The sequence below is a fragment of the Quercus lobata genome, chromosome 11 (genome assembly GCF_001633185.2).
Source record: "Quercus lobata isolate SW786 chromosome 11, ValleyOak3.0 Primary Assembly, whole genome shotgun sequence".
In the NCBI taxonomy this organism is placed as follows: Eukaryota; Viridiplantae; Streptophyta; class Magnoliopsida; order Fagales; family Fagaceae; genus Quercus; species Quercus lobata.
In genome coordinates, this window is record NC_044914.1 from 25516686 (window position 1) to 25538539 (window position 21854).

The 21854-nt window shown below is 33.8% G+C and overlaps 3 protein-coding genes across 4 annotated transcripts; 2 read left to right on the forward strand and 1 right to left on the reverse strand.

Annotated features, from left to right (window-relative positions):
• The first annotated feature begins 1262 nt into the window (after positions 1-1262).
• Positions 1263-13356, forward strand: LOC115968281 (GATA transcription factor 19-like). Of its 2 annotated transcripts, XM_031087625.1 has the most exons (11): positions 1263-1918; positions 2979-3065; positions 3158-3291; positions 3686-3787; positions 3921-4035; positions 8431-8490; positions 8889-8957; positions 9636-9704; positions 11711-11791; positions 12799-12867; positions 12981-13271. In XM_031087625.1, exons 1-11 carry the CDS (start codon positions 1598-1600, stop codon positions 13026-13028), a joined length of 1155 nt encoding a protein of 384 aa, XP_030943485.1. In that variant the 5' UTR covers positions 1263-1597; the 3' UTR covers positions 13029-13271. The 2 variants fall into 2 exon arrangements, with proteins under 2 accessions (XP_030943485.1, XP_030943486.1); XM_031087626.1 differs by lacking the exon at positions 9636-9704 and having other exon boundaries at positions 1264-1918; positions 12981-13356.
• Positions 13357-13369: 13 nt separating this feature from the next.
• On the forward strand, positions 13370-14497 carry LOC115968282. Its single transcript, XM_031087627.1, has 3 exons — positions 13370-13722; positions 14037-14125; positions 14254-14497. The coding sequence occupies exons 1-3, from the start codon at positions 13475-13477 to the stop codon at positions 14358-14360; spliced, it is 444 nt and encodes a 147-aa protein (XP_030943487.1). The 5' UTR covers positions 13370-13474; the 3' UTR covers positions 14361-14497.
• A 3126-nt stretch (positions 14498-17623) lies between these two features.
• LOC115969578 (probable glycosyltransferase At5g25310) lies at positions 17624-21153 on the reverse strand. The gene is made up of 5 exons (XM_031089254.1): positions 20373-21153; positions 19928-20184; positions 19366-19490; positions 18486-18661; positions 17624-17952 (listed from the first exon to the last, which is right to left on the reverse strand). The coding sequence occupies exons 1-5, from the start codon at positions 21000-21002 to the stop codon at positions 17860-17862; spliced, it is 1281 nt and encodes a 426-aa protein (XP_030945114.1). The 5' UTR covers positions 21003-21153; the 3' UTR covers positions 17624-17859.
• Between the last annotated feature and the right edge of the window lie 701 nt (positions 21154-21854).

The following is a 21854-nucleotide window of genomic DNA, read 5'->3' on the forward strand; positions in this document are numbered from 1 at the left end:
GCTTCTACAATATTTAAAATAATTAAACATATATCTTCTTAAGTCATTAGTCATTACCTTGTATTAAATGTGAAATATAGATATCTTGAAAAGAAAGTAGTGGGAAAGGATGCCAAATTGGCCAAAGAAAGCATCATTCTCATTGGTGAGAACAGAACAAGTAGGTCAAAGAGAGCATAGCTTGCACGACTTTAGGAGAGACTTTGGACTTGAATAGTCTTTTTTTTTTTTTTTTTTTAATTTTTAATTTTTTTTTTTTTAAGGTGAGTCTTCGATTATGTCTTAAGTCTTAACTCTTATCCAAAAAAGAAAAAGAAAAAGAAAAATAAACACAAACACCCAAATAGCATGAAATTACGTGAGAGTTCCAAGTTCTACTCATTATGTATCCGCTCATAATATTTGCATAGAATTTTGTGGATGAATATTGAATAAGACAGGGATACACTTAATTACACACTCAAATTCATAACACTTAATTACACACTCAAATTCATAACATGCTTAAGTGATATTGTGATTAATACACATAATATTTTATTCTTAATTTTTTTTCACAAGTTGATATCTAAACATATTATGAGTTTAGCTTGGGCAAAAAACCCAACACCATTTCCTTTTGAAATTATTTTAAGACCATAACTAATTTCACACTTTTTATTTTTATTTTTATAGAACTATTATATGTGAATCATGTGATAAATTGTAGATTTCAGTTAATTTAACTAGTAAAGTTTTTAATGATTGAATAAGAGAATTGATGTTCAATTTTTGTCTATACCAAAAATCGATTGATGTTTGACATATTACTTGTCATTTTTAAATTGACTCATTACTTTTTTTTTTTTTTTTTTTTTTTAATTACTCATTGTCACCCACATGGGATAGTCGTGAAAACTGAAAATGGGTGTTAATTAGTCATGGTTCTAGAATTTTTCTTTCCATGTGTGTATGTTATCATGAAATTGGGCCCCTTCGCAACCACAAATTCCATCTCAATTCTCCACCACACGATCTCCTATCAAAGGTGATGATGCACACAATTAAACATCATATTCCACACCCCACACATGAAACGTACCCCCTCCTCCTCGTCCTCTATACGTGACCCCACCCCCTCCATGGGACCCCACACCTAATTTCCACACTTCTATCCAACGGCTGAGATCGCCTCTCCAAAAAGAGAGAGAAAGAAAAAAAAAATGAAAAGACCAAAAACCAAAAAAAAAAAAAAAAACCTAAAAATTCAGTTTTGATTCCTTCACTCACTCACAGACCTCTTTTTTTCTCAGTATTATTCGGTATCTGAAAATAAATAGAGAGTCTCTTCTAGGATACATAAAATAAACCTTTTCAATATGTAAATATAAAACACGTGTTTTATATTTACGATTTTAGGGTTTTATGACTTTTTATTTAAGGTTAAGAGAAGTTGTTATTACTTCTTATTTAGTAGAAGTGTAGAACGTGAAAATTTGTGTGTTTTTCAAAAAAAACTTCGAATTAAAAGAGTTTCTGTTTGGGAACCGAGAAAATTTTCACAGAGAGAGAGAGAGAGTGAGTGAGTGAGTGAGTGAGTGATGCTTGTGGTTGAGGAATGGAGATGGTGAATCCGCAGCCACTGCAAGTGAGGCCATTGGAGGAGGAGGAGAGAGAGAACCATCTTGTTCAGGTGCCGATAGAGATGGACGGAGACGAAGGTGGATCCGAATACGAGTACATGAATGGAAGAAGTGCTCAGCACGAGGCTATGAATGGTGGAGGAGTAGGAGTTGGAGTTGGAGGAGGAGGAGGAGTAGAAGTGGAGGCTCGTGCCAGTGGTTCTGCTTCTGCTTCGGCTTCGGCTTCTCGCACGAGCGAGCTCACCATCGCCTTCGAAGGCGAGGTCTACGTTTTCCCAGCGGTTACGCCTGATAAGGTTTGCGAGTACTATTTTTCTCTCTCTTTTTTTTTTTTTTTTTTTGACCCAATGGAAAAACAAAATCAAGTATTGAACGGCACTTTCTAGCTTTACTCTTTTTAGTAAATATATATATTTTTAGTAAATGTTTATTAGTTACTTTGATTCCTATTTGTTTGTTATAAGTTGTTTACTTATAGAAATGTATCAGTTTGTTTGTTAGGTGGGGCATTGCCTTTTGGGTATTTTGTATTATATGTTTGATGAATTACTATAAATATTGGCCAAAGTGCCCAAAGATTTTACTTCCAAATCAGTTTGAAGGAAAATTCCTCCAACCGTTACTTGGCGATGAATAAAAGCATCCCTGTGTATTTATAGTCACATGACTTATTTAATGAGTTATGTAATTTGTTTAAAATAATAGGCGTGGATGGCTTTATCGATCACCACATAATGGATGGGAGGAGATTCTTCCAGACTACTATGTGTAATTGACTATTATGTTGTTTTTTTTTTTAATAAATGGTAGAACTTCATTGAATGAAAATAAATCAATTACAGATAACTAAAGCACAAGGGAAGTGTACTGAGGTAAACATGAAAATAAACAGACTAATATGCATGAAAAGTACAACTATTGTGAAAACACCTGATGCCATTGTCCACCCAAGCAAAGTATGGAAAAAAAGCTAGTTTCAGGTCTTGAATTAAACTTTTGGCTCCTTCAAAATACGAGCATTCCGCTCCTGCCAAAATTCCATGTTTGAGATTCCTCTGCCATGTATTAGAATATGATATGTTAGATTTTGTAATCATCTCTTTTCATTGGGCTGGGTGCTAACTTGTTTTTTCTTTTTCTTTTTTGGGGTGTAAAGGTGACTAATTGACAATTATGTTATGATCTTTGGAATGTTCCCATGCCTATTTTATAGTCAACTTGCATGGAATACTTTTTTTCATTAGGTCAATTGCAATGTTTAGTTGGGGTACTTGTGAATCAACACACCTTTGCAGAATGACTTGAGTTTCTTTTTGGGTTAAGTAATGCTTAATTGGCTGGAATGTGCATATGCAGGTGCAGGCAGTGCTACTACTACTGGGGGGTTGTGACATACCCAATAGTGTCCCTAGCTCTCAGTTTCTGCTACAACAAAATAGCAAGGTATCCCTGTGAAAAACCACTTTTCTCTCTGATAAATTTTGTTAATGTTCCTTAATTCTTTTTTATTGTTTTTTTCCCCAAATACATTCTAGGGTATAGGTGAGACCTCACGAGGTTCGAAACTTTCACGAAGGATTGCATCTCTTGTTAGGTTCCGTGAAAAGCGGAAAGAGAGATGTTTTGAAAAGAAAATCCGGTACACGTGTCGAAAAGAGGTTGCTCAAAGGTGAGTTGTAACAATTTTTTGGGAAACTTCTGTGATATGTTGGAAAACAAAACCTTTTCTTATAATTATTACATTATATAAGACAATGTTGCCAATGAGGTATTGCTCAAGTGGCACCTTCCCCCCCCCCCCCCCCACACACACCCCCCTTCTCTTTTTCTGCTTTGAATATATAGATACTTAATCTTCTCTCTCTCTCTGATGGGGACACAAAAACCTGAATTGGATGTAGCATGTATTTTATGTCTTCCATAACCTTTGATTTTCACATTTGAAAGGAATATTGGTACATTTTTTTGTGTAGAATTTGACACATAAAATATCCTTCAATCATTGAGGCTGTTATTGTGCTAGAGTTTGGTAGTATATAAATTCAAATTGGTTTGTCTACTAGGATGCATCGTAAGAATGGGCAGTTTGCATCATTGAAGAATTCATTTAAAGTAGCTGGTGAAAACTGGGATTCAAGTGATGGCACACCTTGTCCTGCACCTATGTGAGTTTGAAGCTTAATGTTCATTTACCAGTTTAAACCTTAGAAAACAGATAAAATCAATTCTCTTTAATGATAGGATGGATTTCTGTGTATCATATTTTGTGTTTATATGTTTCTTCTACATTCTTTATAGTTTACGTAGATGCCAACATTGTGGGATTAGTGAAAAGTCTACTCCAGCGATGCGTCGGGGGCCAGCTGGTCCAAGATCCCTTTGCAATGCTTGTGGGCTGATGTGGGCAAACAAGGTAGGTGTTGTCTGTTAATATATTTTATGTAAGCCACTGAACTCTACTTCAAATGGCATTTCCTCCACTCATAAGAGCAAGGTGGAGGGTGAGGGCTTGGGTCCAAGACTCATTGGGTGTATGTAATTATCAACAAAAAAGATTTTATATAAATTCTCGTTCTTGCAATTTTTTATCCAAGTCTTCTTTATTCACAAAATGCATTATTTTGAGTTAATTATTCATGTAATTTATCAGTTTTTTGACATTCTATGAGATAGGGACTCAAGACTATCATTAGATTTAGCAAAGATTTATTTTGTGATGAAGTATGCAATGGAATCATAAAATGTAGGTGACCATGCTAATGGAGATGACAGAACATGACAGAGGTATTAGATGGCCATTAGCAAAATACAAAAGAAATGTACTAGATGTCTTTGGACTATGAACTTAGCATCAATATTTGGGTATAGCAGTCAGTATGTATGGAAATGAGCAAAATGAAAGCCAAGTATGAGTATACTCAAGCTCAGCTGATGAATTTGGGTTTGATTGAGTTGGGCTAAAGCTCAAGTTGAGTCTGGAAATTTATGTTACATATAGATGATTTATTGAACTTGTGAGCAGTTCAAGTTTGGATCATGGGTTATCCGAACACCTTTTATTTGGAAGAATTCAATTAAATGTTGTTCTTGACTTCTTGTATACATGTCAAAGGAGTCGAATCAATTTAGTAAGAATTTACTTGATGTCTCATCTGATGGCTTCACAACAAAGATGTGGTCAGAAATAATACCGATAATCGTAGTTTGCAAAAGTGCTTTCAGGATTGTTGTGACCACATTTTTTGAGCTACTAAAAGAAAACCTGCTGGAACTAAAAGTATGTTCTTGAACTGTTCTTAAGCCTTCTTGGGCTATTTTTTATTTATCTTTTCACTGAAGAGGCTTCAGTACAAACTCTTTGTTTGGTTTCTTTATTAAATAAACAAATCTTGAACGGTTAAATTAGGACGCACACGACATTGAAACTAGGTTTAATATTGTGATGGGAAGGTAACTGGAAACCCCCTTTGAAGACTTATAAGAGGTGAGGGTAAGCTGGTTTTGTGCTGAAGCAACAATTTGGGATATTTTGGATGATGGAGAGATCTTTTGGGACCTTGCTTAGTTAATCTCAGTTGAATTGAGTCTTACTTATTGTTTACTTTCTGTTGAATCACTTAAGTTTTACTAGAATAAGGACAATCTAGTAAATTCCAGATTTTTTGAAATGGGTTGTCCTTAGCTGTGCTGAAGGCTCATGAATCTTATTTTGCATTTTGAGTCCTTTTCTTAGTTAATTTAGAAGTTCTTAAGTACTTTCTTTGTGTTATTTGTAATCTTAGTCTTTCTTTTTTGATAATTCGATGGTTACAAGTGATGAAGGGGAAATTCAAACCCTATTTCTCCTTATAAAGGAGACCAGTCAATACCAATGAGCTGCTAGTTTCTTGGCTAATATTAGTAGTCTTTCTAGGAGTAGATTATTTGGGAGTCCTAGTCCTTTTAGGAAAGGATATAGGAATAGCCTATAGGCTTGATTGTAGTCAATAACATTCATAGATAGATTGAGGGTGTGATTGCAGCAAATTGTGTTCTCAATTTGGCAAATAATCCTCTCCCTTGTCTTCCCTTGTGTTCTCAAATTTAAATTTTAGTGGAATAAATGGGAGATGCACTCTCACCCTTGATGTTGAGTACAAGAAATCTTTCTTGACTTGCAATTTAGGAAGACCATCTAGCGTTGCAATTTCTATTTTCTTTTGTATCCTCCTGGGACAGGATTGGAAGAATCTACTTAGTAATGAATTTGGGAGAACATGAATGAGTTGATTTAAGGGTTTCCAAATGGGAAATAGAATTTTATTGGGGAAGACCTGAATGCTCATGGTGAAATACATATTGGGGCTTTGAAGAGCTCATGGAGGCTAGGGATTTGGAGTAAGGAATGAAGCAAGAGATGCTATTAGATCATGCAACAACAAATGCTTTGTTATTAACGAAAACTTGTTTCAAGAAGAGGGAATCAAACTTAACTACCTTCAAAGTGGGACATACAATAATAAAATAGATTTCATCCTTACTCAAAAAATGGATAGTAGATGTAAAGATTGTAAGATGATACAAGGAGACAACATAACCACTTAAAATATGTTGGTGGTACTAAATATAATGGAAGATGGAGAAGAAGAGGTATTAGACCAAGAAACTCGCAGATTAGTAGTGGGCTTTGAAAAGGGAAGAAGCAAGATGTATTCAAAGATAAATGATCAAGGAAGACAAGTAGAATTTTAGATGAAGATGTTGATAAGATGTGGAACGAAATGACCAATTGTATAGAGAGGCTAAAGACATACTTGGGAAATCTAAAGGATGTTGGTGACCGACTAAGGAGACTTGGTGGTGGTATAGGGAGGTTCAAGTAACAATTAAATTAGAGATAGAGAGATAGAAGTCAACCTAGATGTAGAGATAATGTTGCTTATGAAAATTATAAGCAAGGTAGCCTTAGTGTCTTATATGTTGGATCACAACATTGGTGAAGAGGTAAGGAGTTGGAATGTAAACTTTTCCATGGAATTGCACAATTGGGAATTGGATTCAGTGACTTCCTTCATTACCCATATTTACTCTCTGGTGCCTACCGGGGGGCGTTGGGGGTGATAGAATGAGATGGTGTTTAAATGGGAATAGTACATTTGATGTTCGCTCATTCTTTCCATGGAAGAGTATATGGTGTGTCAAAACCCCAGAGAGGGTTTCTTTCTTTATGTGGACAGCAGCTTGGGGCAAAATCCTTACCATTGATAATCTCTTTAAGAAGGGCTTATCTTTAGTAGGTTGGTGATGCTTGTGTCGGTGTAGTAGGAAAATAGTGAGTCACTTATTGCTTCACTGTGATATTATTTATGCCTTGTGGTCTGGAGTTTTCTCTATGTTTGGAGTTCGGTGGGTAATGCCTATGACAATTTTATCCTTTTTATTTGGGGGGAGGAATTGGTTTGTAAAGCACTCCTCAGCAATTTGGCATTTAGTGCCATCTTGTTTGATTTGGTTAGTATGGAATTAGTGCAACTCTTGCAGGTTTTAGAATATTGAGAGATCCCTTAATCTGTTGAAATCCTTATTGCTTTGCACCTTGTTCGAATGGTCTTGGGTTTGGGGTTTTACTCATTGTACCTCTGTTTTAGATTTTCACAATGCTCTTAGCTTTGCTTTGTTATTTTTTGGTCTTTTGTGTCATCATCATGAACATGAAGTGTTTTTATTTTTTAATAAAGCTATTCTACTTATAACAAAAAAAGAAAGAAACTTATAATGTGGCAAAGACGGAAGCAAAAAAGGTTGTCCAAGAGGCTAAATGTGTTTATGATGAACTATGTAGCAATCTAGGGACGAATGACGGATAAATGAATATTTATTTTGATAAATGTTTTAATGGAAGTGATACAAAAGATTGTCTGAAATGAGTAATCAATTGAGGATAGAAACTGTAGGTTTGTTTGAAGAATTAGGATGACTAGGTGGACACATTGTGAATGATGAAAATGGGAAAAGTCATGGGATCGGATAATCAATTAATGAATTAAGAAGGAAGTAACATAGAGTATGACTTGGGATAGAATAGAATGGCTGAAAAGAATATGTGGTCAATCCTGACTGGCCTATTCAGGATTCATAGCTGACCCTAAAATTTTTGGAACTAAATTGTTGTTATTATTGATGTATTGTAATAAGTAAGAAGTCCTGAATAATGTATGTTTTGAAGATGTTAGCTAAATTCATTTTGGATTCTCATGGTGCCATATTTGAGATAAAGAGAGGGTTACCCCGCTTTATGTAACCCGTCTTTAAAGATAATTAATAACAAACAATTAATGTGTTCAGTCCTTAGTGCCCATTCTTGGAAAATTAGATTCACCCCTCTGCTATGTGGATTGCTAGGTGTAAGTTTTTTGTTTGTTTGATGTTTTTATGGTTCTTATGTGCTTATCATTCTTTGTGATGGATTATTTTCCATGGATGAGACTCTTTAATTCACCTTTGTCATGTGAAATACAGTATTTTACTGGATCTTAGATGGTCACCAAGTTGTACATGACTTCTGTAATTTCCATTACTATACTATTTCATTGAGTAATAAAAATTTTAAGTATAAAATATTTTATATGCAGAATGATTATATTATGTGTGCAAGGTATCATTGGTGTTAAATTCTATTCTTGCTTCTAATTTATCAAAAAAAAAAAAAAAAAAAATCTTTTTTCTATTTTACAAGCTACAGTGTTGTTTTTAATATTTATGTGAAGTTATTATAATTACATCCATTGCCCTTACTTACCCTTATCTAATCTTTTTGCTGATATTGAAGGGAACCTTGAGAGATCTTACAAAAGCTGGAAGGACTATTTCTTTTGACCAAAATGAACCTGTACGTATTTTGATCTATGTTTATTATAAGAAACAAATTTTGATCTGTGTTTACTTTCCCTATATTTCACATGGGTATCCGTGTCCAGTTGACATTGGGACATGCTTGGGTATGGTTTATGCATTACAAATAATTATAATTCTTTGAAAGCAGATGCAGATGTATGCTATGCATGCAAACACATGTACCTGGATATCTCATACCCAAGATCTGTTCGCATACCTTGAGTCGCAATGGATTGTTTGTTTAATGAAAATTTTTGTTCTTTGCCATTTCACTTTATATGGACCTGATCTCAACTGGCTTCTTGTATTTATAGGGTTCATTTCTGATGATAATATCTTAACTAATATATTATGTATGGAATCTCATTTCTGATGATATCCATGTTACCACAGGAAACTCCAGCTGATATTAAGCCTTCAACCATGGAACCTGAGAATTCCTATGCCAATCAGGATGACCAGGTATAGATTCTTAGGATTCATTGTTAATCAGTGATGTATATGAGCAAAGCAAATTAATCTTCAGTGTGTGTCTGTGTGCATTTCAATTTAATTCTTAAATTTGGTAGAGTCTTGATTTCTTGATTTCCTGTTACCCATTGTTAGCTCTGTTTACTAGTTCTTTATTTGACTGGTCTCATGTTTGGGGCTTTACTAGTAGTTTTTTTTAATTAGTAACTTTACTAGTAGCAATTGTTTCTGGAGTTTATGGAGTCACTGTCTTTCTGTACATAATACTGCTCATCTCTAATTTTTTGGACTTCTTTATTTCAATTGTAAATGAATTAGTCACTTATCAAAAAAAAAAAAAAAAAAAAATTGTACATGAATTAGTCGTTATGCAATAAAATACTTCCTTATTTTTTAAAGAATGGTTTCTTGTTATACAAACTCATCTCTATCTTTCTGGGCTTGCCAAATAATAAATCAAATTAAGTTGTTTAAGATGTGATGTCAAATAAAAACTTTAATAGGCAAATTCTTTCCAAGATAGTGTATTTGTTGATATGTTTTCAAGAGTGGTTCCGCATAAAACATACTTTGCTATAAAAAAAAAAAAAAGCAGTCTAAACCATGGTTTCAAAATATTAATGCTCTACTGGGTCCTTCTCACCGGACTGTCCTGTGTTGGCTGCTCAGGGAAGCCCGGATGACAATAAGCCTGTACTTTTGGATCCTGAAAATCCTTCTATGAGGTCGGGTGAGCAGGTATAATGTGTTTTTGGAGCTGGAACAAATAGTGCATCAGTTACATATGATCTGATGTCTGATCCTATTTCATGGACAGTATCTTCAAATCTTTCTGTGTTTTTGCATTTTTGGTTTTGAATGATTAGTTTACTTGACTTCACAAGAGATTTTAAAGACAAAATAAGGATTAGACAATGTAGGCAGGCAGTTTTTGGAGCATTCCAGCAAGCGTTTTCAATTGGAACCTTGAGTCCTAACCGAACAAGAAGCTGTCTGGTTAACATCTAGGGAAATAAAGGAAGAAAAAAAAAAATGAAAGAAAACAAACTATTACAGTATATTTAAGTAATCTGAATAAGGAGAAACAAATGAGAAGCGTTTGAGGGATAAGATTTTTTATATTGAGCCTTGGTTTTTATTAGTCATATACCACTAAAAACTCTCTTACCTATTTGGTTCTAAGTTATAGTATTTACCAATACCGTTGAGTAGAAAAAGGTATAAGAGCGTCCATATGCTTGGCTAGTAAAGTTTGTGTTGTCATACAAGTGTTGTGTGTGTTGTTTTTTTTTTTTTTTTGGGGGGGGGGGGGGGAGATTAGGTTCAAGTTGCACTTGGTTTAAGTGTCTATTAATGTAACACCACTTAATTTTGGATTTAATAAGGGTTTTTTTTTTTTTTTTGACACCGTTTTGATTACTTGTTATTTTTGTTCTGAATGTGAAGTCAAATTTTATATCAATAAGATGTTATTTAATATCCTATTCATTATTTTAGAGTACAAAAAACTTGAACTCTAATATTTTATAGATGAGATAGTTATCGATTTATAATTATCTTGATATTTTGCAAACCTTGATTTTATTAAAAAAAAAAAAGGACAATTGAATACAATGATAGCTTTGTCAAAAAATCATTTGATTATGGTTACACAAGGTGTATATATATGTGTGTGTTTTGTGTATAAAATTGGGGATAGATCACAAGCATGCTCTTGATTGAAGTAAATCACGCATTTTTCAAATATAATTTATAATAACTGCTAGAGGTTCGTAGCATATGAAAAAAAAAAAGAGGTTAATAAACTCAAAAATACTAATTTTCTTTTTTGCATATCTCTAATGGATGGTGTAAATGCACAAAGTTTGTAAGTTCAAATTTACCGAATCTATTTCAATTTCATATATTTTTATTTAGTAAATTAGAAAACAATTATCAATGGAGAATACGATAATAATATAAAGTTTAAACATAACATTTTCTATAATTCTTATGTGCTTTATATAAATACATAATTGTGATAGTTATGATCATAATGATGTATATGGCAAAGATAAAAAGGCACAAGAATCATAAATTGTCCTTATTTGTGTCTTTTCATATGTGAAAAAAGATTTGTTGTGTAGTGCCTCAAGAATATTATTTATTTCATAGATCAATTACTCATGTCATCCTTCAAGATCAAACGGTTATTTTGAATGATTCATATATCTTTTAGTGTGCTTTGTGCTCTTTCAAAAAGCATTAGAAAAGTGCATGCCTCACTAAATAAGATTCGCTTTGGCCATGCTAAGTGTTTAAACTTTGGAACTTTGAGCTTTGAGTTTTAAGCACACTTTTAACAAAATAGGATAGATGTGATCAAATGTGACCAAGAGGGTTATTAAGCTTGATAGATATGGCATTTTGTTTTGTGCACATATAAATGGTTGTTATTATCATTTACAACCTAACTGGGGAATTTTGCTAACCACCACCACCCACCACCATTATTATTATTATTATTATTATAACCATTTCAGCTTGTGGTTTTGATGCCTATGATCCTTTGTAATTTCATGATCATGTTACTGTATTACTAAATTAGAGAGCCATTTATAATTAATTGTTACCTAAAAGTTGCCATTTATGAACTCACCAAGTAAAAAAAAAACAATTTGAAGGCGACTGCTTATGTGTCTGTATTTGGTTATAAGTCAAAAATTTATTTTAATTTTAAAAAGTTGAAAAAATATTTTATGCAGGATTTCCTGGACGTTGCTGAAGCTGTTACCGAACATCTGTCCATCCAATTGGATAATCCATCCATTGGCCTTGATGAGCAGGTATTTCTCTCTGTTAATAAAGTAATTTGAAATGATAATATGTTCAGGACAGATTATATTCTTGGCCTCTATATCTTTGACTATTCCTCCAGTTGTCATCATCTTTGGTGGATTCCTTTGCTTTCAAACAAATTCTTTATGTAATGTCTGTACACATGTATCTGACAATTTGTACAAAATTTGATGAAGCTTTATTGCTTGCATTCCATTAGCTAATATTGGTATCTCTAAATTAAGGTTCTATGAGAGATCTGGATACAGTCCTATCCTTCAACACCTTTGACTTGAAGTGGCACTCTAATGGCTAGTTTGGATGGAGGGGGAGTAGAGTAGAGTTGGCCAAAACCTAAGAGGGGGAGTAGAGAGTAGAGTTGGCCAGCCTAATTTTTGGCCAACTCTACTCTCTACTCCTGCTCTCTCCCCCTCCATCCAAACTGGCCCTAAATGATTACAACTGCTTACTTGTGCCACAGATCTGAGACTTTTCCCCTTTGCACCAAACAGTAACCCCCTTTTCTTGCATGCAACTTATGTTTCATATAATTTAATTTAAGAATTAATTAAAAAAAAGCTATGTACAGTTTAAATATATACTTCAGCATTACACTAAATTATATTAGATGCTATTTTGTTATCTCTTAGATCACTGTTTTGATGTTGGATTTCCATTATTATTGCTGGGTTAGATGTGAACTTAAGGACCATCTTGACTATGCCTATTCCTTATTTCTTGATCCAAGGCCCAGAGTTATCTTTCGGTGTTAAATTCCCCTAATATTCCACAATAGGATCATATTATCAATTATCTGTGTACTTATATCAATGATAAAAATTAGAATATAAATTATCAAAACATGAAAGACTGAAATCAACCAATGTAACTTTCTTCCCTTTCTCATTTTTTCGGCCATCTGAAGAAATTTATTCAACTTTGTTGAAGGGAACCCAGTGTCATCATGGTATTATACCTTTGGAAGTTGCAACTTAATATTATATGGTTCTTACAGGAAACTCTTGATGAACTTGCAAATGCTTCTGGGACGGAATTTGAGATTCCTGAGAATTTTGATGATCAGGTATTGGTTTCTACTGTCTTGATGTTAGATTTTAAGCAACACCACATGCCCCAGCTGAGTAAAAAAAGCTTTTGTTAATTACTTCCTTAACATTCATGAATACCTACTTACAGGTTGACATCGATGATTCCAGCATGGTGACTGACTGGCCAAGGAGTTGAAGAAAATGCCATGTGCCCATAATATGATCTCTAGTAAGTGCATATGGTCTGTTCTTGACCGGGTTGCTGGTGCATTGCTTTTTTCAACTAACATTAGATATCCCAGATATGTTTTTATGTTCATAGACAGATTTCCCTTGTGGATGCGAGTTGTACAACACAGATTTTACTTGTGAGTCGCTGTACATCATATTGAAATCATATAATGTGAATAAGCTGTTCCTTTTTCCTTCTCTTTTGCCACTCTCGTTTGATGGAACTCTAGATATCTTTGGCTCTGTCATTTGTCAAGATTTTTGTTAATTTATATTTATATTTATATTTATTTTCTGAATGGTCAATATGTTATTTATTTTTTGAAGTATTGTCAATATGTCTTTGATTGAACTGTAAAGAAAATGTGCTTCTAGCTTTCTGCCTACCTTCTAATTTAGCTGGCGCAAACGATGAGTAAAATAGCTGGTCTAATGGGCTTTTGGCTTTCCTACTACGTTCACATGAAGCAGCCGAATGGGTCAACTTTAATTTGTAGTCATCCTTTGATAATGAAAGTTTCAACTTGTATTCTTCCAGGAGGTAGCTCAGTTATCAGTGCTGTTTGTAGTCATCCTAAACACATGCAAACACAAAATAGCATACATGCAAACACTGTCCTATTGCTAGAGTTGGTGATGAATCTCACACTAACTTCAAGGTAACCTTCCCAACCTAAGGCCGTGGAAAGACAAACCAATAAGTTTGTGCTTGGATTTTTATTTTTATTTTTTAAGGCTTGTTAGCTTATTCGCTCATGTATAGTTTTTTAAAACCTCATTTTTGAAGGTATAATTATACTTTTTGCCAGTTTGGTGGGTGATTTTTAAAAGGTGTTTCTAACACTTACAAACAAAATCCTATGGAATTCACTAAAAAAACTTGGTTAGGAGCTGGAATGTAAACTTTTACAGGGTGTTTCTTGATTGGGAAATGGATTCAGTTACTTCCTTCATAACCCATATTTGCTCTTAGGTGCCTAAGGTGGAGGGGGGATAGGATGAGATGGTGTTTAAATGGGGACGGTTACATTGATGTTCACTCTTTCTACAAGGCTATTCGAGGTACAGATGGTAATCCATTCCCTAGGAAGAGTATATAATGTGTTAAGGCTCCAAAGAGGGCTTCTTTCTTTATGTGGACAAATTCATTACTATTGATAATCTCATTAAGAAGACCTTATCTTTAGTAGGTTGGTGTTGCTTGTGCTGGTGTAGTGGGGAAACTGTGAGTCACCTTGTGATGTTACTTATGACTTGCAGTGTGAAGTTTTCTCTATGTTTGGAGTTTAGTGGGTAATGCCTATGACAGTTTCATCCTTTGTATTTGGGCGGAGGAATTGGTTTGGAAAGCACTCAGGAAATTGGAATTTAGTGCTGTCTTGTTTGATTCAGTTAGTATGGAAGAAGCGTAACTCTAGTGCGTTTCAAAATATTGAGAGGTCCCTTGATTAGATGAAATTGCATTGCTTTACTACACCTTGTTTGAATGGTCAAGGGGTTTGAGGATTTTCTCGTTGTACCTCTGTTTTTGAGAATTAAAACTCCCTTACCTTTTCTTTGAAATTTTTTGGACTCTTTGTGTTCATTTGAACTTAAGTGTTTTTATTTACAATAAATCTATTCTACTAACTTAAAAAAAAAAAAAAAAAGGTTTGGTCCATTGTTTTTGAAAACTCATCTCAAAAACCTATGTACCAAAAACAGTGTAGATGAGTTTTTAGAGAAGACCTTTCATTATCAATGTTTTCATCCTCCAAATAAGGGTGTGGAAAACTTGTAATAAAAATCCAAAAATAGAAACATATTGCCAGACAAGTTTTTAGGGGGGAAAACACACAATTTTGAAACTAAATTCTCAAAGCACAGTTTTTCAGTGTTTTTTTTTAGAACACTTGCAAAAAAATTGCTACCAAATAGCACATTTGGCAAATAAGTAAATAAGCTATTCAGAATAAAATTAATCCAAAATCAAACTTAGAAAGCCTAAATATTTGCCAATAAAAGTAGCCCTCCTTAACACCAAGAATGCCCCTAATGTCAATGCTCTGACTCCTCCGAGTGCATTGGGGAAAAACAATTTTGAACTTCGAGACTAGTTTTTTGTCAAGACATCTCACAGAAATGACCTAAAACGTCCTAAATTGCCACATTATTCTTTTTTTTTTTTTTTAATAAGAATAGTACAAATTGAAAGAACTAGATTGTTCGCAAAATAAAAGATGAGAAAAAGGATTCGATTGAGAAACTTTAAGCTTTAAAGGGCTTCCAAGGTCCTTGTTGCTATAACATTGGCTCAATATGGGAGATTGTCATATGGTTTTGCTTGAGGAAATACCACACTCAATCAAACTGCCTATTTTCTATGTATATATATAAGGTCACACGAAACATATTATTGCAGACATTCTATTCTGGTTGAGATACTCATTTGATAGCAGTAAGGCTCTGTTTTTGTTTTTGTTCAATAATTCGACTTTGTAATAGATACAATGGCAAACATTTTTATCAAATAATAGTCAGACCAAACACATTTTGTCGCATTACTGTGGATCACTATTTTAACAAACATTGTCATCAAATAATAGTTCAAATTTCAAAAGGCACAATCTATAGTTCACAAGGAACATGCAATCAGGTAATAGTACAACTTACAGTATGACTCCTTTGGTAAGATTTATATAAAGAAAAAAGAACAAAGAAATAAAGTATAACGCATATGCATTTTGCTTCATATCATTTTAGATAAATATTTCCAGTCTTCCTCCTTCGCGCTGATGTGCAGATTTCAAGTATAGAGAAAAAAGTTGGAATGTCCTCCAATCATTTACTGGTTTATGTGCAGCCAGAGTTGGTACATGAACATATGAAAGGCATCAAATTTGACTGGAGATTTATGCCAGACAAAGTGGGATTGGACCTGATTCACAAAGAAGAGGAATTTTCAAATATAAGTCAGTTTGTAATTCTAGGTCTGAATCATTTCAAGGAGAATATATCACTTCTCACATTTCTGAGAAGCATTTTCCAGATTTAACTTTCTCAAGCTGTGAATACTAGAACCTCACATTACTTTCTCACATTTCTGAGAAGCATTTTCCAGATTTAACTTTCTCAAGCTGTGAATACTAGAACCTCACATTACTTTAACTTAAGACAGTCTTGCATGTTTTGCAAGTAAACAAACTAGTAAACTCAACTTTAAGTTACTAAGTTGAGTGAAAAAGGGAAATTAAAGATCATTTTAGCCAATATGCATTCTAGAAATCAGTGTTTGAAACATCAATTGTCTTCTAGGTCTGAATCATTTCAAGGAGAATATATCATTTCTCACATTTCTGAGAAGCATTTTCCAGATTTAACTTTCTCAAGCTGTGAATACTAGAACCTCACATTACTTTAACTTAAGACAGTCTTGCATGTTTTGCAAGTAAACAAACTAGTAAACTCAACTTTAAGTTACTAAGTTGAGTGAAAAAGGGAAATTAAAGATCATTTTAGCCAATATGCATTCTAGAAATCAGTGTTTGAAACATCAATTGTCTTTAGAGAACTAAGAAAAAAATTATATCGTAATGCATGACACGACGTTCATATCAGTTGTCTTTCATTTATAGACTTTTTATATCAAAATCAAAATTTTATAATTTTCTAGAGCAACACAACATGCTGGGATAATTTTTTTTTTTAAGAAAAATAAAAAAGTAAAATGAAAGCACTCCCCGATAGTTTGGAATTCATTGACATCTTGTTTGATGTGTTTAGTATGGAAGGAGTGCAAGTCTTGTACGTTTCAAAACATTTAGAGGTTCCTTGATTAGATGAAATTGTCACTGCTTCACACCTTGTTTGAATGGTCTTAGGTTTGGGGATTTTACTCATTGTACCTCTGTTTTTGAGTTTCACAACTCTCTTAGCTTTTCTTTGTAATTTTTTGAACTCTGTGTTCATCACTGTAAATATGAAGTGTTTTTATTTACATTAAATCTATTCCACTAACTCAAAATATATAAAAAAAACGTTTGGACCCATTGTTTTTGAAAACTCATCTTAAAAATCATGTCCCAAAAACACTGTGCAGATGAGTTTTTGGAGGACACCCATTTTGTGTTTCAGTATCAATGTTTTCTTTTCCAGATAAGGCTGTGGCAAACTTGTAAGAAAAAATCCAAAACAGAAACATATTGCCAAATAAGTTTTTAGGGGGAAAACACTATAAAAAAATTTCAAGAATAAATTCTTAAAGCACAGTTTTTCAGTGATTTTTAGAACATTTTCTAAGAATTACCAAATAGCACATTTGGCAAATAAATAAATAAGATTTTCAGCATAAAACTATTCCAAAATCACACTAAGAAAGCCTAAATATTTTCCAATATAAGTAGCCCTCCTTATTACCAAGAATGCCACTAAGAAAACCAATTTTGAGCTTTAAGATTAGATTTTTTGGGACATCTCACATAAATGACCCAAAACGTCCTAAACTGCCACATTATTCAAAGAGTAGTACAAATTAAAAGAACTAGATTGTTCTCAAAAGAAAAGATGAAAAAAAGGACTAGATTGAGAAGCTTTAAAGGGCTTCCAAGTTCCAAGTTCCTTCTTGCTATAACATTGGCTCAATATGCTATTACAACATGACTCCATTGGTAAGATTTATATGAAGAAAAAAGAACAAAGAAATCAAGCATATGTTTTTTGCTTCACATCATTCTAGATAAATATTTCCAGTCTTCCTCCTTCATGCTGATGCACATATTTCAAGTATAGAGAAAAAAGTTGGAATGTCTTCCAATGATTTACTGGTTTATGCGCAGCCAGAGTTCGTACATGAACATATGAAAAGCATCGAATTTGACTGGAGAAGTACACCAGGAAAAGTGGGATTGGACCTGATTCACAAAGAAGAGGAATTTTAAAAGATAATTCAGTTTGTAATTCAAGGTTTGTATCATTTCAAGGAGAATATATCATTTCTCACATTTCTGAGAAGCATTTTCCAGATTTAGCTTTCTCAAGCTTTGAATACTAGAACCCCACATTACTTTAAGTTCGGACAGTTTGGCATGTTGTAACCTTTTCTTTTTGAGCACAAATCAAACAAACTAGTAAACTCAACTTTAAGTTACCAAGTTAAGTGAAAAAGGAAAATTAAAGATCATTTTAGCTAATATGCATTCTAGAAATCAGTGTTTGAAACACCAATTGTCTTTACAGAACTAAGAAAAAGATAATATCATAATGCATGACAAGACATTCATATCAATTGTCTTTTCATTTATAGGCTTTTTTATGCCAACATCAAAATTTAATAATTTTCTAGAGCAACACAACATGCTGGGAAAAAAATTGTTAAGAAAAAAAGTAAAATGAAGCACATAGTTTTATAAACAAGATCAGATAAAGACATCAGAACATTATTTACCTCGTGTAAGTTGCTAAACAATTTGACTAATGTTTCATCTTCTATGTCTTTAACATTGTCCTGCAGCTGCTGGATTATATCATCCACAGGAACATATTTCTCGGAGGCTATTACAGAAAATTTTGTCCAATCAAGAGTATTATTGAATGGCAAATCAGGGTTTCTGAACGAGACAACTGCAAGTAACACACAAACTGCTTAGAAAAGCAATTAGAAGAGATCATATTGGAAATATAAAAGTAAACCTGGTGTCAGCAGAAAGAAAAAAAGAAATGACCTTCGAAAGAAAGAAGATCAAAAGCATAATACATGCCATAAGCTTATTCTACAATCACTTCATAGGCATAATGTGAATATGAAACTAAAGCTTATGTAATGAGCTAAATTTCCCCAGTTTGGTAGATGACATGCATAACAACGAAATGACTATTACCATTTAGAGATTAATACTTTATTTATCTTTTAAAATTATGCAGGGTTATTTTTTGAAAGTCACAGGCCATGGGTTATTTAATCCGAAACAAAGGTAGATGCTATAATGCTATAGCTTAATTTTGGGAGGTTGTTCGGCCAAGGAACTGTTTTATACTAAGTTTTACACAAATCAACCATTAAGGATGACACTTTCGCTTAGTTCTATAGCTTGGTGAGATTGTTAAATTTTGCTTTAAGTTTCTATTTTATTGTTAGTTTTGCGGATAAATTTACTTCTTTGCTAAAGAATTTGTGCATTCTCAAAAAGTGTTTTCAATAGAAGGAAATGATGCAATGCACAAGGACATGTCTAAGATTAATGTAAAAATTTTCACAGGGAAACAGTAAGGTTAATTTATAGAAAACCATAGCATTTAAAAAAGAGTCTTGGGGAAGATGATATTACCAGGAATACAGTTCTCAACGATCGCTTCTGTTATACAGGCAGCATAATAATAGTATAGGGCCATAGAGCATGAGCAGACGTCTATTTCAAGATCCTTCGAAATTTTTGATTTTACTAATCTTCTCCTGCAATATGAAACACATTATTTGCGTGGAAGATTTAAAGATACATAGAAATACAAACTTGTACAACCAAAACTGACTATGCTGATGTATGCAATATTAGCCAAAGAAATAAAGTAAATGCCAAAACAATGCCCTTAAAAGAGTTCAAGACCAAGCAACAATGCCCTTAATGTCCCATGAGAAATTGGTAAAACAAATGCAACAAAAGGATTTTATTCTCCAATTAATACAAAGTTTGACAATTTTCCAATAGAGAAAGTAAATTTTTGCTAGGCATAAAAAAGAAAAAGAAAAAGAAAAGTGGGGTAGTTGTCCAAGAGGGGGGAAAAACCCATGTAGCAGATGAAGAACTAAATGAAACAACCATGCTTAGAACATGTGTGCCACTGAAAAAAGAGATTTTTTTTTTTTTTTTCTTGAGTATACGAGCTATATACCTATATTCTATAAAATCATATCCAGGAGGTGGGAGAAACATATCCTTGGATCGATCAAATTCGAAAGCATGCCAAGTTGCACACAGAACTCGAATTGCATTCTTGAGTAATGGAAAATTTCTGGTTGCCAACACACCAATTTTGTGGCAGTTCACAAAAAAGTGATCAGCTCCTTGGCTTCGATTCCAATAAGGGTGTTCATTGATCAAGCTTTGGACATAATTCTTGACTACAATTGCCATTTTCTTATAGGGTCCCTGCATGCCACAAGAAAGTCCATTATCAAAACGGTTCTGTTCTTGAATAATACCAAGAATCAGCTTTAACACATGCATATTGTCGAAAGCAAGAGCAAAGTGATGTTATTCTTTAAAAGAAATATAGACAAATAAATACAAAGATAACAATAAATCTCAAAGATTATAAACTAAATCATTATAGATACCGTGGATTGCATTAGATGGGTGCGAATTGGAATAAAGAAGAGCTGAGCCTGCTTAGGATCGGTGGTGAGGAAGGTGCTCATATTGATATTACGGAAGAAGTAGCCCTCGTTTCTATACTCCCATGTGAGTCTATCAGGATCAGTAGTGGGGAAGGGAAACTTGTAGTACTTGTTGAGAACATCATCTTGGTACACATACACCTTGAATTTGCTTTCCATTTCTTTGTAAGTCGATGAAAAATCAACCCGGTAGTTTGAATCCTCATCCCATTCAGCTTTCTTGTAATTGTGGCTGCCAGTTGGTGTTGGTGCAGGGTAATGGGGACTAACGATGAAGTCTGAGTCTTCATGCTTCGAATCTTCATCCCATTCAGCTTTCTTGTAATTGTGGCTGCCAGTTGGAGTTGGTGGAGGGTAATGGGGACCAGAGATGAAGTCCGAGTCTTCATGCTTCGGTAAAGAAACATTGAAAGGTGGATGAATATCGCTCAACAAAGGGTTGTTGTTGAGGGAGTAGTACTGCACAGTTTGCACTGCGATGAAAAAGATTGCAGCGCATAGAAAAGCTGTGAGTAGTAAATGGTTACGTGGATTCCAAATGCAAATGCCTTGGATAATCTTCTTGACCATGGTTGGGGTTTTTTTCTTTCTTTCTTACTTTCTCTTGGAGGTTGGATTTTCTCTAGAGCGGGAAAAGGAAAACAAAGTTGGTTTCTTGGAAAAGAAATGAGGAAGGTAGGTAAGTTAGTTAGTAGGAGCTGTAGAAGTTAACTGGTCTTATATATAGAGAGAGATTTTTAAATGTGTGAATAGTATCGTGGGACCCATTTTTAATGAAAAAGTTGCTGAAAAGTGAAATTTGTGGGTCCATGAACAGTACACGATGTGCTGTGATTGGTCCAAAAAAATTTGAAAAGTCAAAGTTTGCGGCTACTGTTCATTGAACAGTGCATGAACAGTAGCCGCAAACCCAAAACGCCCCAAACACGTGAAAAAAAAAAAAAAAAAAAAAAAAAACGCAAACGCAGGATTGGGCAAAAAACGCCCAATCCAAACGCACTCTTAGAGAGGGAAAATCAATGTTAGTGTTGTACTGTTAAAATCTGTTACACGCAGTGTGACACTACTGCATGACAGTAAAAATTAATTAATGTCATTCTTTTTTCTTTTTTGGGGGTGGGATCTTCAAATTAATTGATATTAGATCAGAATACTGAGATGTAAAAGCTATTTTAGATGTTAAGTGTTTAGAAGTCCACTTCTAATAAGATTGGGCTAGGTTTTGTAGAAGGTGCATCTTCCTCTCATATGTCTTCTGTTAAGACTACAAGACCCCGTCTTGTGCAGGGTTTTGTCCCTCAAAGTGGAAAATTGACCTCTAATTTAGAAAAATCTGAAAATAGTAAAGGAAAAAGGGTCATGAATAAATCTAAATCTAAGCTTTTTCCACGTCCCAATGAAACAAGATCAACCTCATACTCC

Coding starts and splice junctions, on each gene's coding strand:
- LOC115968281 (XM_031087625.1), top strand. CDS start 1,598: ATGGAGATGGTGAATCCGCAGCCACTGCAAGTGAGGCCATTGGAGGAG. Junction 3,292..3,685: donor CGAAAAGAGGTTGCTCAAAG/GTGAGTTGTAAC, acceptor TTTGTCTACTAG/GATGCATCGTAAGAATGGGC. Junction 11,792..12,798: donor CCATTGGCCTTGATGAGCAG/GTATTTCTCTCT, acceptor TGGTTCTTACAG/GAAACTCTTGATGAACTTGC.
- LOC115968282 (XM_031087627.1), top strand. CDS start 13,475: ATGAGTAAAATAGCTGGTCTAATGGGCTTTTGGCTTTCCTACTACGTT. Junction 13,723..14,036: donor AATCTCACACTAACTTCAAG/GTAACCTTCCCA, acceptor ATTTGCTCTTAG/GTGCCTAAGGTGGAGGGGGG. Junction 14,126..14,253: donor TTTCTACAAGGCTATTCGAG/GTACAGATGGTA, acceptor TATCTTTAGTAG/GTTGGTGTTGCTTGTGCTGG.
- LOC115969578 (XM_031089254.1), bottom strand. CDS start 21,002: ATGGTCAAGAAGATTATCCAAGGCATTTGCATTTGGAATCCACGTAAC. Junction 19,491..19,927: donor TATGATTTTATAGAATATAG/GTATATAGCTCG, acceptor TTCATATTGCAG/GAGAAGATTAGTAAAATCAA. Junction 17,953..18,485: donor TGTTTAGCAACTTACACGAG/GTAAATAATGTT, acceptor TTTGTGAATCAG/GTCCAATCCCACTTTTCCTG.